The 13,954-nt window shown below is 36.0% G+C and overlaps 1 protein-coding gene across 1 annotated transcript in view; it reads left to right on the forward strand.

Annotated features, from left to right (window-relative positions):
* The window catches only part of USP12 (ubiquitin specific peptidase 12), a 40,088-nt gene extending 26,942 nt beyond the window's left edge, over nucleotides 1-13,146 (forward strand). The window contains exons 5-9 of the mRNA XM_075742122.1: nucleotides 2,832-2,908; nucleotides 3,127-3,210; nucleotides 5,688-5,885; nucleotides 8,281-8,359; nucleotides 10,482-13,146. Of these exons, the coding sequence (XP_075598237.1) occupies nucleotides 2,832-2,908; nucleotides 3,127-3,210; nucleotides 5,688-5,885; nucleotides 8,281-8,359; nucleotides 10,482-10,583 (540 nt within the window). The 3' untranslated portion in view covers nucleotides 10,584-13,146. The remainder of the gene's footprint in view (nucleotides 1-2,831; nucleotides 2,909-3,126; nucleotides 3,211-5,687; nucleotides 5,886-8,280; nucleotides 8,360-10,481) is intronic.
* Nucleotides 13,147-13,954: the final 808 nt, after the last annotated feature.

Here is a 13,954-nt window from a genome sequence, read left to right on the forward strand (position 1 = left end):
CTTCATCAACATTAAATCTGAAACAGCTAAATGTAGGCAGGACTTCTACAGAGAAAAACAGTAATTGTCTTGGGTCAAAAGCAGCAAACATGTCGATAATGTTTTTCTCCAGCTGATAGTCTTGCTCTTTTGTTCAGATGGATCTACAAGGTGTAAAAATCTTGACTCAATTCTACTTTGAACTGAGAGAAGACAATAAGAAAAATCTCAGTGATCTCTCTTACAGGAGTACTATAGAAGCCTTAACTATGCCCTCCTTTTTTTTTTCTCTCTCTTTTTTTTTTTTTTGTGAAACAGAGGTAAATCATGCCTTTTGTTTCAGCTTCATTTAAAACTAGTTTCTGTCTTAGCACGCATGGGAGCCTACAGTTGCAAAAGTCTTTTTGTCAGTGAGCTGATTCACATTCCTAGTGAAATTCCAAACAGAGAGAAATACAGATTCCATGAGTGTTAGCCTTCTGAGTTTTCTGTTCAGTATAGCATTGGTCATCAAGAGTAGAGCTGAGCAGTTTGAGCGCAGATTATGTCCTCAATGTGAGAACAACATACCATCACCTTTAGCCAGAATACTGGAGCACGCAAATTCTTTGCTGTTATTCAGATGCTCGTGTTAGGAGCACTCAGATCACTTTTTGAACACATCAGGACTTGATTCTGCTAGTGATGAGGTTTTCTGACTGTGTCCATCTTTTTTTTTTTTTTTTAATTCTATAGATGATTGAAATACATAGCATTGGCAATTTTAGTCTAAGGAACTTAGTGATGTTTATTTGAAATAGAACCTTTACAGAAGGGGTTGGGGAGTTAGAGTGGAGGGTGACTTTTATATAATTTTTCTTTTTTATAATTAAAAATGTATGAGTCAATGTTAAAAAAATGTACCGTTCAAATACAAATGTTCAAAAAATCTTAAAAATTAAGAATAGTGATTTCTAAATTATCAACATAGATGGAAAAAATGCATTTGGCTATTCTTTCAGTAAAGCCTTTAATGGTTCCTCATGATCCTGGGTGCACAATGGACTGGCTAACCTAAGAGAGGTTCTTTAAGGCAGCATTATCAGTATTATCACTAAGAATGGAAGAATTCCTTTTGCGGACTTCTGGTTTCAGTACCAATCTCTTTTTAACCAAATACAACATATCCCTTTCTTCTTCTCCATCTCCTCCCCTTCTGCGTGGGATAAAGCTGCTTGTGAAATCTTTATTGTTTCGTGGAATTTTCTTTGATTAGACCAAGAGAGGAAGAATTGTCTAATTGCATGTCTGAATCACACTGATCACATGACTCCTTAATTCCAGCTGTCCTAGCTGAAGACTGCAGCAGAGTATTTTCTAGAACTGATTTTTTTTTTTTTCCTGAGCTCTTCTTAATCCCCAGGCTAAGATGTTTTCCACCAGAGTTCTTAATGTTATAAAGTCAAGTTTGATAATTCCAAAAATGGTTTGCAGTGGGATATTTTGAAGAATCATCCACACACCTAAACCATAGAACATCCCTGAAGACAGGAAACATGCAGCACACTAAAGATGCAGGTGGCTTTTTTTTCCCCACCCTAAAAACATAATGGAAGTTTTCTATATATGTGCCATGATCTCTTTAGAAGTATAAACATTACACTTCAGCATTTAAATGACGATATATATGTGAATGTATACTGTCATAGTGACGTTTTTTTTGTACATGCATACTTATTCTTGGAAAGATTAGGTACAGAAGAGTGGGAGGAATCCTTTCCCAGTTCTCTCACAGATATTAGTAGAAACTTTTAACTTAATTTCGTAAGTTTTTGTGTTTGTCTTGTGGTATTAATTCTCAAAAATAGTTGTCTTGACCACCTGTATTTATCTTTTTATTCTCCATGCATGCTGCCCATAGGAACTGTGTGCTTCTCGTGTCTTGGTAGTCAGAGAACAACTTTCCAAATTTATTTTTATTCTGAGTTTAAAAGGGAACATAAATCTCATGTTTTAGAGATAAACTTACATTAGTTCTTCTGTAACTGTTTAACTTTTTCTGCTTTCAATCAAGAAACTGCAGCCAGGCACCTTTTCTAAAAGCATTTACTTTTGTACCTAAGAGTCATAAAAGGCACAGGACATTCTCTTCAGTGGCAGAGGAAACACTAGCAGACAAAAGTTAAGGCTGCAGATTGCTATTTCCTAAACCTTTTAATAACATAGTTGATTTTTAGGACAGCTGTGGATTTCGTCCATCACCATTTTTCAGGATTTGTGGTGGAATCTATTCTCTGCTTCTAGGAATTTCTTCTTTACTTTAATTGTTGTTCTTGCATTTTTGTAAGAAATTGCTATGCACTATTCTGCCTCTATCAGACCAAGTCCCAAGCTCTCATTTACCAACAAATTTGCTATCTGTTGCTTATTTAAGAGTATGAATCTAGCCAGGAAGAGGCTTCAAAATATTTGTGCTCTTTATCAGGGACACTGTGATATCCAAATATGTAACTTTCAGTTGGAGGGAATCATAGGGGAAGAACAGAGGTGAGAACCCTAAATAGAAGAATCGCAGTGATTGTATAATTTTGAAAAGAGTGAGGTGTAGAAGGAACTTGGCATTAATATTATTGAGCTGAAATTATGGCATAATGATAACTGGCATTATATACCCCCACAGACACATGTACGCTTCTCTCTTCCTGGACAAAATCAGAAACAGATCTAGCAAGTCTCTGATAGTCCACTTGTAACAATTTTTAAAGGGCTGTCATAAGGTAAAAGGTGCTGTCAATAGACAATGGTACTGAAAAACAGAAGTAAATTAGTATAACTAGTTTTAACTATAATCTATGGGTTCATTTTTCCTGCAGATAAGCAGCAAAGATGAGGACTTCTTAGACCTTTCAGTTGATGTGGAGCAGAATACTTCAATCACTCATTGTTTAAGGTAGATGCAAACATCTGAATTTTGGTAATTTGTCTTTTATCTGTTACTTAGAAAGTATGAATTAAAACTAAAAGCTCACATGCCTAGCAAATTTTAGCTTATGTAGACCCCAGAGCATAAAATTATGTTTATATTGTACCTGTTTATATGTATATTTCAGATAAGAAACTAGTATCTATAGCATGTTTGGTTTTTTTTGTTTTTTTTTTTTTATTCAGGGGTTTCAGCAATACAGAAACTCTCTGCAGTGAATACAAATATTACTGTGAAGAATGTCGCAGTAAGCAAGAAGCACATAAAAGGTACATCAGACTCAGGGAGGGAAAAAAGTAACCCATGTATTTAATGAAAATACTCGTATTTCCGTGTGTGTGTGTATGAGGCAGGGGGAAAATGTTCCTTTTCCTTTAATTTTTCTCATTCTTTTTCCACTTAAGAATAAATTAGTTGTGTTCCTCTTGCTTGAATTCAGTGAGCCTACTTCCATGAGTAATGAGAATCCATGTAAAGCGTTTTGGGACTCCTTTGAATCGTTATTTATTTTATGAATGAGAAAAAGAATGGTCTTAAGACCAAAAATAAGTTACAAAGACAAGTTAAAACAAACTGCCAGTGACTAATCAAAGATTATGGATAATGACGAAAAGTCACTGATTTCATGTGACTTTTTAAACTTGGTTTTGTTGTGGTGATAATAAAATAATTTTTCCAATTGTTGTAAGAATCAGCTTGATAGCACTTCTTTCTGATTCAGTCAGAATGAGGCTTGTAATTTTTTTTGTTAACCAAGTTTCTGGTTTCTTAAAAGTGCATAATTAGTTGTGCTAAACTTCTGCTTGAGCAGTGCTCCTGAAAAGCATCAGAAGCCTGACATTCATTATGTTTAAAAACAATTCTTGTCTGCCTAATAATTCCTCTAGTCTTGTTTACACCTTTTGAAAAACCTCAGATTTTATATACTGTGTGGTATTTATTATCTGAGAAAGTATTTGGCTGCTTATAGATGAGTTGAAGGGATGGGAACACTGACATGCTCTACTGGTTATACCACTGATTCTGGTTATTTGGTTTACCGTAGATTCAGCACATGGCTTTTGGCATATCTCATCTGCAAAGTCTGCCTTCACACGTTGCCTAAGCTTACTAATTGGTGTGTATTAGAGGGTTGTGAAGCCAGGTCTGTCTTGTTTTCAGTTGCCTTAGCTCTTTTTCTGTGTGGAAGGTAATGTGATTCCTGACCAATATAAGCTGTGTTGACATAAACCTGTACTGTAGGCACTGCCATATTGGCAAAACACAGCTTTTATTGTTTATATTCTGCTTTTTATGTGGGACTTAAGTTCAGTTTTACTGCAGTCGTAATTTTCTTCTGTCTCTATAATGTGGAGCTTATCTGTGATAGTGTCTACTCAACTAGCAAAGGTGGTATACTGAATTTCTTCACCAGTGAAAGAGCGCCTATTATCAAACACGGTTGCATTGTAAGAAGAGGGATTTCATTTTGAAAAAAGAAATAGAGCAGAAATATCCATATCTCAGTAATATAATAAAAATGTAACTCTTGTAAAAACAGTTGCTTCTGTCATCTTTCTGCTCTTCTCCAGCTTTTTTCATTTCCTACTTTCCTTGTGGGCCATGGAGAAAATTTGAGTCTAGCAGGGTTTACTACAGGTTACTATCAGCGTAAGTTTAATTAGAGAAAGGGAAGGAAGGTGAGTTTTCAAGGATTTTGTCCCCAGCCCCCTAACTTTTGAAAAAAGGATTGTCTTGTACAAACACACTTCCTGACATTCCGAAAATACGGTCTTAGTAGACATGTCTGAAACCTGGGCTGTATTTTGAGACTTTTGAGCTGCCTTTCGGGGCTGAAGGCACTTTGAAAAATTCAGCACAGTGCTAATCAAAGGCAATTAGCTGTGCCAAGAAGCAGAGCACTCCAGCTTGGTTGGTCTGTTAGTGTGGGCAAATTTATTGCCCAGAGAGTGGAAGTCTGTGTTTGCTGCCAGGCCAGCTGTGGATGGCTGATGAGAATTTGCAGGCACTGATGTGAGATCTCAATACCTCAAACAGGGAAAGGGGCCAGTGAGCCCTCAGTAAAACTAGATTATCACTTTCTACCTTTGACTGCCATAAAATAACGCTGCAACATTTGTACAAAATTATTGTGCTAGAGCACAGCATTATCTTGTTTGGGTAGCATGAGGTAAGGTGAATAACAGTGGGCTATTCGTACCCCTTGGCAATGTTTAAATGAATGGCTTGATACGAAAACTTGGAGTAATGCATATGTAACAAAGTGGTGTAACAAAGCCTGTTTTAAAAAGCTTGTTTGACTTGGCTGGTTTACTGAGAAATTCAACTGGAACAGGATCTCTGGAACAACTTTGTTGCCATATCTCCACTGTATACCAAGTGGGATCTAGGTTTTGCTTTTGGGAACTCAGGAAATCTATGGGGAGGTATGTTTAAAAATTGAATTCTGTGCTATGTGGTCATTATGTCTAAATTATTATATGGGTTCATTATGGCTATTCTTATTATATATTATAGCTTTTTATTTTAAATACATTAACAAGTCTCTCAATTGTTCAAATCCACCTTCAGTTTAGCAACACAGAACATGCTCAGTATTTGTTAAACAAATGATTATTTGAGCAGCTTTTAATGCTTGCAAAATTTCTTAAAGACTTCAGTAATACAGGTTTCATGTTTCTTGTACCAACTGAATGTTTTGGCTGGATATTGGAAATACTGTTGGTTGTTGGGTTTTTTTTTTCAGGATGAAAGTAAAAAAGCTGCCTATGATTCTAGCTCTCCATTTGAAGAGATTTAAATACATGGATCAGCTGCATCGATACACAAAACTCTCTTATAGAGTAGTTTTTCCTTTAGAGCTTCGTTTATTTAACACCTCAGGAGATGCCACCAATCCTGACAGAATGTATGACCTTGTTGCTGTGGTAGTTCATTGTGGAAGGTAATAACTCTATTTTACGCAAGGGGTTTTTGTATAAGCTTAACTATGTTTACAAAACAAAACACAACACGACACCTAATATCACATAACTCTAATAGTATTTAAAGACCTCTTAAAAGAAAAGTTTCTTAGGAAAGAAAGTATTGTGGGGAGGTGCTACTAATCCTGACAGAACATATGGCTTTGCAGTGATAGTTCATTGTGAAAAGTGATAACAGTGTGTTTCACATGACAGATCTTTGTGTGTACTTAACTATGTCTTAAAAAAACAAACCACAAAACACACAATATCATATAACTCTAATAAAATTTAAAGATAATATTTTTTAAAAAAGTTTCTTAGGAAGGAAAGCATTAGAGAACACATTCCTTTATAAAGCATTTCCTTTAAGATGTTGGGGGTTTTTTTAAGGCTTGAGCAACATTTTCTGAAATACATCCATGTAGTATGAGTTATGTTGATTACTTTTTCCTTGCTTTTGAAATATGACTGTTAGATCTGTATTCGATTTTGCTATATTCAATAAATGTTCTTGTGGCTTCAAGTCTTAAAATCAGGGCTGCTCTACAAGCTGCTTATTGAGTAGACAAAAGCCCTGAAGTTAAAAATTATGATTTAACACTTAGAATCATAGAGTAATTTACACTGGGAGGTCAACTACTTAAAGCTCAAAGCAGGGCTAACTTTGACATTAGATTAGATTGCACTGGGCTGAATTTCATGACTAGGAATGCCGATTTCACTGCCTTTTGGGCAATTTGTTCCAGTCCATCAGTGTTCTCACAGTGATTTTTTTCCCTATATCCAATCAGACTTTCCCTTGCTGCAGTTTGTGAGCACTGCCTCTTGTCTTTTCACTGTGCATTTCTGAGAAGAGCCTGACTCATTTATCACTCTTCTGGTTTGGGTAGTGGAAGACAGCAGTTGGATTTCTCATGTAGTCTTCTCCAGGCTGAATAAAGCCATCTCCCTCAGCCTCTCTGCCACTGGACTTCCTCCAGATTATCAGTCTCTCCCTTCTTCTGGAATCCCATGTCCAGTTCCGGGCCCCAGAAAGCGGAGTGGCAGGGATTATCATTTCATTGCTGGCTCTACTGCTACGGTATAGCTCCATGTGTGCTCAGCCCTGTCCGCAAAATGATGCACTGCTGGATAACAGCTCAACTTGTTGAACTCCTGGGCCCACCTAGCCAGCTGGTTTGCAGCTGGTGCTGTTGGATGGAGTTAGTCTGTTAAACTTCATGACGTTCTTAGCCTGTTCTTCCGACTTTTTGAAGTCCCTCAGAATGGCAGAGCTGCCCTCTAGTTGCCGGTTACTGCCTGTTATTCCACCCCCATTCCTCCCTAGATAGACCTAGGATTAGAGTAGAGATGAGATGACCAGATCTCAAGTTGGCCAGGACAGTTTTGGAAAATAAGACTTTGTGCCATAGTCTTCTGAGACAATCTTGTTCTGGATTTTAGGGAAAATAGAACCTGTCCATTTCTGACCATTCTGTCCAATTCTGACCATTTATTTCTCCCTCATTCAAGCTGCAGCCTTGGAAACTTACCCATTCTCAGACCCATGGCAGGAGATGAACTCTGTTTTTGTTGGGTTATGTGATTTGGTACACAGGCATGTCCCTCACAGATGGCAACCTTCCCTCCCTGATCTAGACATAAAAATTGTCTGAGTGCTGCTAGCCAATTAAGGCTTTCACTAGTTGTCTGCTTTCAGTTGTAAGATTCAGCTATTTCAGAAAGTGTATTATTGCCTTACTTGAAATTGGATTAGAAATAGGACACTTTTTTTTTCCTTTTTCTGTCGTAATTGTGGAGAAATTTCTTGTCTGCCATAAACTCGAAGAGCTGTGCATTAGAACAGTTTTTATTTAATTGGGAGCCCTTCTCATTGCTGTGAGGATTCTTGAGACTTCTAAACTGTTAGTTTAATTCAGTTTTTGTTTACAGTGGACCAGATAAAGAAATTCCTGATTGAGACTAAATCAACAGCAGCTCTACAGCTTTTTCTTTCTGAAGGTCAGAAATAGTTTGGGATGTTTTCTGTCCCTGTGAAACACAGAATGTTTTCTTGATTTCACTTCTCTGTCTCTTTTTTAAAAAAAAATTCATTTATATTTTCAATGCCTGTGTTGCTTATTCCTCATTTGAAATTATAATCCTTTTTTTTTTTTTTAGCAAAATACTAAATGTAGAGATAAGAAAGAGCTCATTATGAAGATGATATAAGTGGAGGGGAAAAAAAAGAAACATCCAAACAGAAATTGTACTGGTAGCCATTTTAATGACTGTTAAGTATTGCTTTTCTACAAGAAAAAGACAATTTAATGAAATACATTTGTACATACATGTGTGTTATTGTCTGTGTTCTTTTCTAATTTTATTTTACAGTGGCCCTAACAGAGGACATTATATTGCAATAGTGAAGAGTCATGATTTTTGGTTGCTTTTTGATGATGATATTGTTGAGGTAAGCTTTGTGTAACCCTGGATTTTTTTCTTATACCAACCAGAATGCATGCACCCCCCCGCTGTGTATATTACTACTTAAAGTAAAGGACTGGTATGCTAATGAAAAGAGAGTTCAACCCCAGTCTAAATGAGCAATAACTCTGAGTGCAGAGCTGCGCCTACAATGTGACTGTACAATACTTAGAATTGCATTTTGTTTTTTATACTTCTTCAAAGAAGCGGCTTTGTTTGTGGCCACTGTCTTTCACCTTTGTTTAATAAGCTATTCCTGTGGCCAGAAGACACGGCAAACAAAGATACAGATAAATTGGTTTTACTGCAATTCTTTTCTGAGGGCAATTTGTTGGAGCAAGCCATTTGTTCATATTTTCTAGGAGCTTATGATTTAATGGAATGGATCAGTCTGGTAGTCTGTTTTATCAAGTATCCTGGGTGGTTTCAGACAAAGGTGTAATGAGTATCAAAATAGGAAGAAAATTCCGATTTTTGAGATTTTGCCCTAAAATTTAAAAGTTAATCCCTGAAACAGGAGCCTTTTGCCTCTAGTGGTATTCTTGCTAATACTAGCCATGTTTCCATGAATTCTTATTGTTAAAAAAAACCAAAAACAACCAAACAAAAAGTTTCTAACTACTTTCTTGGAACAACAGAATTCCCTTCCCCAGTTTTGACTTCATGATCTTTCCCTTTCATCAGTTATCTTTTATTCTTTACTGAGAGAAAGAGCAGAAACTACTGGTGTCCCTATATTATATCATCTCAGGTTTTTTGCTTGTTCTGTCATCTTCCTTTTTTTCCCCTTGTCTATGCTTATGCATGACCAAAAGTATGATTGTGTTGTCCAAGTCCTTTTCCTCACTTTATTTGAATTAAATAAACCTATAAAATGAATAGTTTATGTTTTCCTTACAATACACAAGAACTGCATAATTGAAAATAAGAAAAATGAGTGATACAGGTATTGGATTTACATTGTTAATTGGCAGGATGAGTCAAGAGTATTGAAGAGTTCTTATCTCCAAGCCACATTCTGGATGGTTTTTCACACAGGAAATGACAAACATGGACATATACAGAGCTGTTAGGAAAGTAAAAGGATTGCCTCTGTGTCTTATCAAGATACACAGTAAATTGAAATGTCTCAATAGGGTCAAAAGTTCACTTTCCTCCAGGGAAAACAGAGCTGTAGTAGATCTCACATCATTTCACAAACATCAGGGACAATCTGTCCGGTTCCAAAGCAGTAGCACCTGGCAGAAATGTATTTTTTTTTTTTTCTCATATCCCTTCTAAAGAGGAAGAAAAGAATCTTTTTATTCTTAAATCTAAAACATCTCAGTGAGTCTTAGGCCCGTGGTTCATCAAGTTGGAATGGCTCAATCCTTCCTGAGAGAGATTTTATTCCAAATAATGGAAATGAGATTAAATAGTCTGCCTAAGTGATGGAAAATTTATCTTTCCACCTTGTTGTTGTTGGTTGTAGTCAAATTGCATTTGATTTAAAATGTGGCAAGAGAGCTTGCTTTCAGTTTCAGTTTCTTTTGTAGCCAAAAATGATGACAATCAAAACCAGACAGTACTCTTTTCACCTTCTCAACAGAAGCTTTGCATCTTTCCCCCAAAATCTTAGTTATAGGAGGCTTTCTAACCTAACAGGATCACAAGCAAAGATTCTGTGTGAAAACCATCGAAAAAGTTAGCCTTCATACTCTGCCTTCTCCTTATTCTCCTCTGCACTTCATTGGCTTGCACTGCTTAGAAATTTAGAAATGGTAGTTTGTACTTACATTCTTCATATTGATACAAAGTCTCACTGGGATATCGTTGTCTTTAAAACTTTTCTGTGTGAAATTTGCGCACACAACGCATGTAAGATTGCACTCATGGTAGGTTCACTTAATACTTAACAATGTACATATAAAATATGTACAGCCACTACCCTCTGTGCGGTTGATGGCAGAGGGGAAACCAAAACATAACAAGTTTAAGAATTATTTGAATTTTATTACTTTATGTAATTATGTGAAAGTTTTTTTTGTTTGACAGTAGTTTTTAGAGTGGAACTGAATGTCACATATGCAAGATATTCTTACTTTAAATTTTTGGGTTTTTACATGCAGAAAATCGATGCACAAGCTATTGAAGAATTCTACGGGTTGACATCAGACATCTCAAAGAACTCTGAGTCTGGTTACATCCTCTTCTATCAGTCTCGGGACTGAGGGGAAACTGTAGTGAAGAGAGATTTTTATGCCTCACATCTTCTCTATCTCGGAATGGAGCAAGCACTGAAAAAGAGGAAAGCAGGGAGCTCCAGGAGCAGTAGCACAGTTTGCACACAACTAAGCAAAGAGTTTGGGGTTCTTAAAACCTTTGTATCATTTTCATTTTATTTGCTCAGGTATCATGCTGACGACACATCTCCACTGCATCCCATAAGCAAAAAGAGAGATACCAGCCACTCTTGCAGGAGCTTTCCATTAGGTAATATTATCTCTGTGGTCCTAATTCAAAGCCCATTAAGGTCACTGGAGAACCTTTCATGGACTTCAGTGGAATTTGAATCAGGTTCTAACTGCACTGCCAGATTGGTGCAATAGGAGCATTAGAAATCTGTATTTTATGCAGACTTTGTGTATCAAAGGAAAAGGACTCTTTGTGAACTTAGTTTCCTGTGCTTAAGTTTAAAAGAATGAGGTTGGAAGGGTTAACATGTAAGCAAGAAGATATATCGGGGCCCAACGCAATTGCCTTCTTGATGGTAGTAGTTTAACTGAAGATATAAACTGGTGTCAGGGAGGCAAGTATGTTTTGCTTCTCTGAAGAAGCTTACGTTATTTATAATGTATGATCGGGAACAATCAGTCAAGATTATGGCTTTTAATCCCCGTATGGGGAAAGATTTGGTTTGTAATAGTTTATTTTTATTTATAAATTATTGTAACTTAGGATCTTGTGTATTGTCCTTTATTCTAACAAGTATTGGAAATTTTATATATTAATTTGAATTAAAACTAATTATGTTTAAATGTTAAAGAAGAGCCAACATAAATTCTAAAAACAATGCCTACAATATCTGTAAAAAAGGAGTAACACAGAAGAGAGATTTCCTTCTGGAGGAACTGGTATCTAAGTGAGGTACTTTAATTAAATTAGAATATCCTCTTTGCATTAATGGATGAAAAAAAGTGATCGAACTATGACATAGAAGACTTTAAGAATGCATATTGTAAGAAAATGATGGTGCAGTGGTGGTATACTGGTCATTATAGTTCTTTAATAAATTGTTAATGGTTCATACACTAAGCAAATTAGAATGATTTGGATCAAAGTAAACCATTTTAAGAATATTATTCCCTCTCCTAAAAATGGATCCACTTCTGTTCCCAGTGACATGGGAACATCTCAAAAACCACTCAAGGTCTCAAGTATGAATTACGTCTGAGTAATAAGAAGAAATAGGCTTGGAATTTCATGAGACTGAAGATACCACATTCCTTTAAAAGTAATAATACTCAAATCCTGTAGATTGAAAATTTCTGAAACTAAGCAGTTTCCTTTGCTTTAGCTCTATGAAACAATAGCATTAGGAATTAAATCTTGACAAAACACCTGATCTGTAAGAAATGTGAACTACTGTGATTTGTCATTCTTCCACTTACCAGTACGTTGTCTGACAGTAGCTGAATGTAATTTCTGGAAAGTCATGGGATGTGCATTCCCAATTATGGCAATCAGGTCTTGGATGTCCTTGTCACTCCCTCTTCAGCTAGTGATTTTTACATTATTGTAATTTTCTAGGGTTATTTTATTGATACTGTTACAGCTTTTAAAAAGAATGTCTCCTGTCTGCTGCTATAACTGACTATTTACTTACCTGTATCTTTCAGCTCAGGAAATGACTTCACCTATTCACTCAGTTGAACAAATCTTTAACAGGGTCACTAAAGAAATTGGGCTACTTAGCAACTGTCATACTGTAACAAATTGCTTTTGTAAAATGCAGAGTTTCTACAGCTTTGGTTTGGCTAGAATTCTTTTATATAAAATTATGTATCATGATTAAACTACCAGCATTGTAAAGTAAAGCTTAAATATTGTGGGAGATGCAGAAAATATGATTGGATTTTTCGTAAAGGATTAAAATAATTTTAAAACCTTTTTTCAGCTTTCAGTGGGAAAAGGGTTAAGGAGTGAATCAGTTGGATAATGGTGCATGTTAGAAGGATGAAGTCCTTTGCATACTAAAGGTACAGTGTTGTAAAAGAACTGTCAGATTACTTTTTGCTAATTGGAAATGTTTTGTTTTGGGTTTTTTTTTTTTTTTTGTGTAGTTAAAAGCTGAGGCTAGTTGCTGAGTGTTTTATACCGTAACAAAATTTAAAACATTTTTGTTGTTTCACTAGTTTTATTCCTGCAATGTATTTTTATAAGATACTGACTTTTATTTTGTATAGGGTTTTTGACATAGTATTCCAAATTATATATTTCATTTTTCTTTTAGTGCAGCTGAAATAATTGTAAGTTCTTAATTAAACTGATAACAGAAACAGCAACTTAAAGAAAAGAAGCAGGGAAGTACAAAATATAACTGATTGGTATGTTAAAACATTATAGGATTTTTCTTGGCTGTAATACATTGGGGAGTGTGGGAGAGTTGTCAGTTGTTGTAAATGGTGGAAATTATTTGCTGTGTAACTATGTAAATGTTAATTGGGACTACAGTCCCCTATTTTGTATATTGGAGCAAAAAAACCTTCTATTAAATAAAGTATGTTCTCTAAAGGTAAGTACTGTATCCTTTGTGGAGCCCGAATGGTCAGTCAGCTGCCTTTTGTGCTTTTCAGTGTTTTCAAACCTAAAAAGTATCTGGAATTTCCTGTATTAAGTTAACTGCCCTGAGCCATGGAGGGGGAAGTGGGTTTAAATACGCTGCATTATATATCTTTCTAGATGTGTTGTTAGGAAAATAGTTTGGCGGAGCCATCGTTTTGGTGGTGTACTTCTCTAGAATTAGTTTTTAAGTGAGTTGTTGGTTTCTGAGGTAGAGGAGAAGGGAGTGTTTTGAAATATTGTTCTTTCTTGACTTCCATTTCCTCAAAAAAAATCTGTACCTTGCTATAAAATACGCAGTTGAGTTACCTGAGGGATTTCTTGGATCTCCACCTTGTGGGAGGGAAAACAGGAGGAAAGAAAAATGGGAGTGTTTACAGCACTAACATAATAGAGAGACTGACCAAAGAACGGGAGCCCAGCATCAGAAGGAAAAGATGCGGCTGGTTATAATATCCATGTATGATTTGGTATCATGTCTGCTTGTAATGAATATATGTAATTACAGTTTTACAACAGTTCATACCCTGCCAGATTTGTAGCAGTGACAACAACATCCACAGCCTTTTGTTGCATGGAAATAGTGACTTTTAGGTGTTCAGGTACATTTATGAATGGTTAAATTGAATTGTGTTTCCATAAGTTTGTCATAAATCAGGTTGCCTTTATTTAGGTGACATTAGATATGAGCACGTAGGGATTTGATGCCGCTTCAGATCTTCTGCTATATCCTTCGACATCTGCATAGGGCTGGCAGGTA

This window comes from Balearica regulorum, chromosome 1 (genome assembly GCF_011004875.1).
Source record: "Balearica regulorum gibbericeps isolate bBalReg1 chromosome 1, bBalReg1.pri, whole genome shotgun sequence".
Classification (NCBI taxonomy): Eukaryota; Metazoa; Chordata; class Aves; order Gruiformes; family Gruidae; genus Balearica; species Balearica regulorum.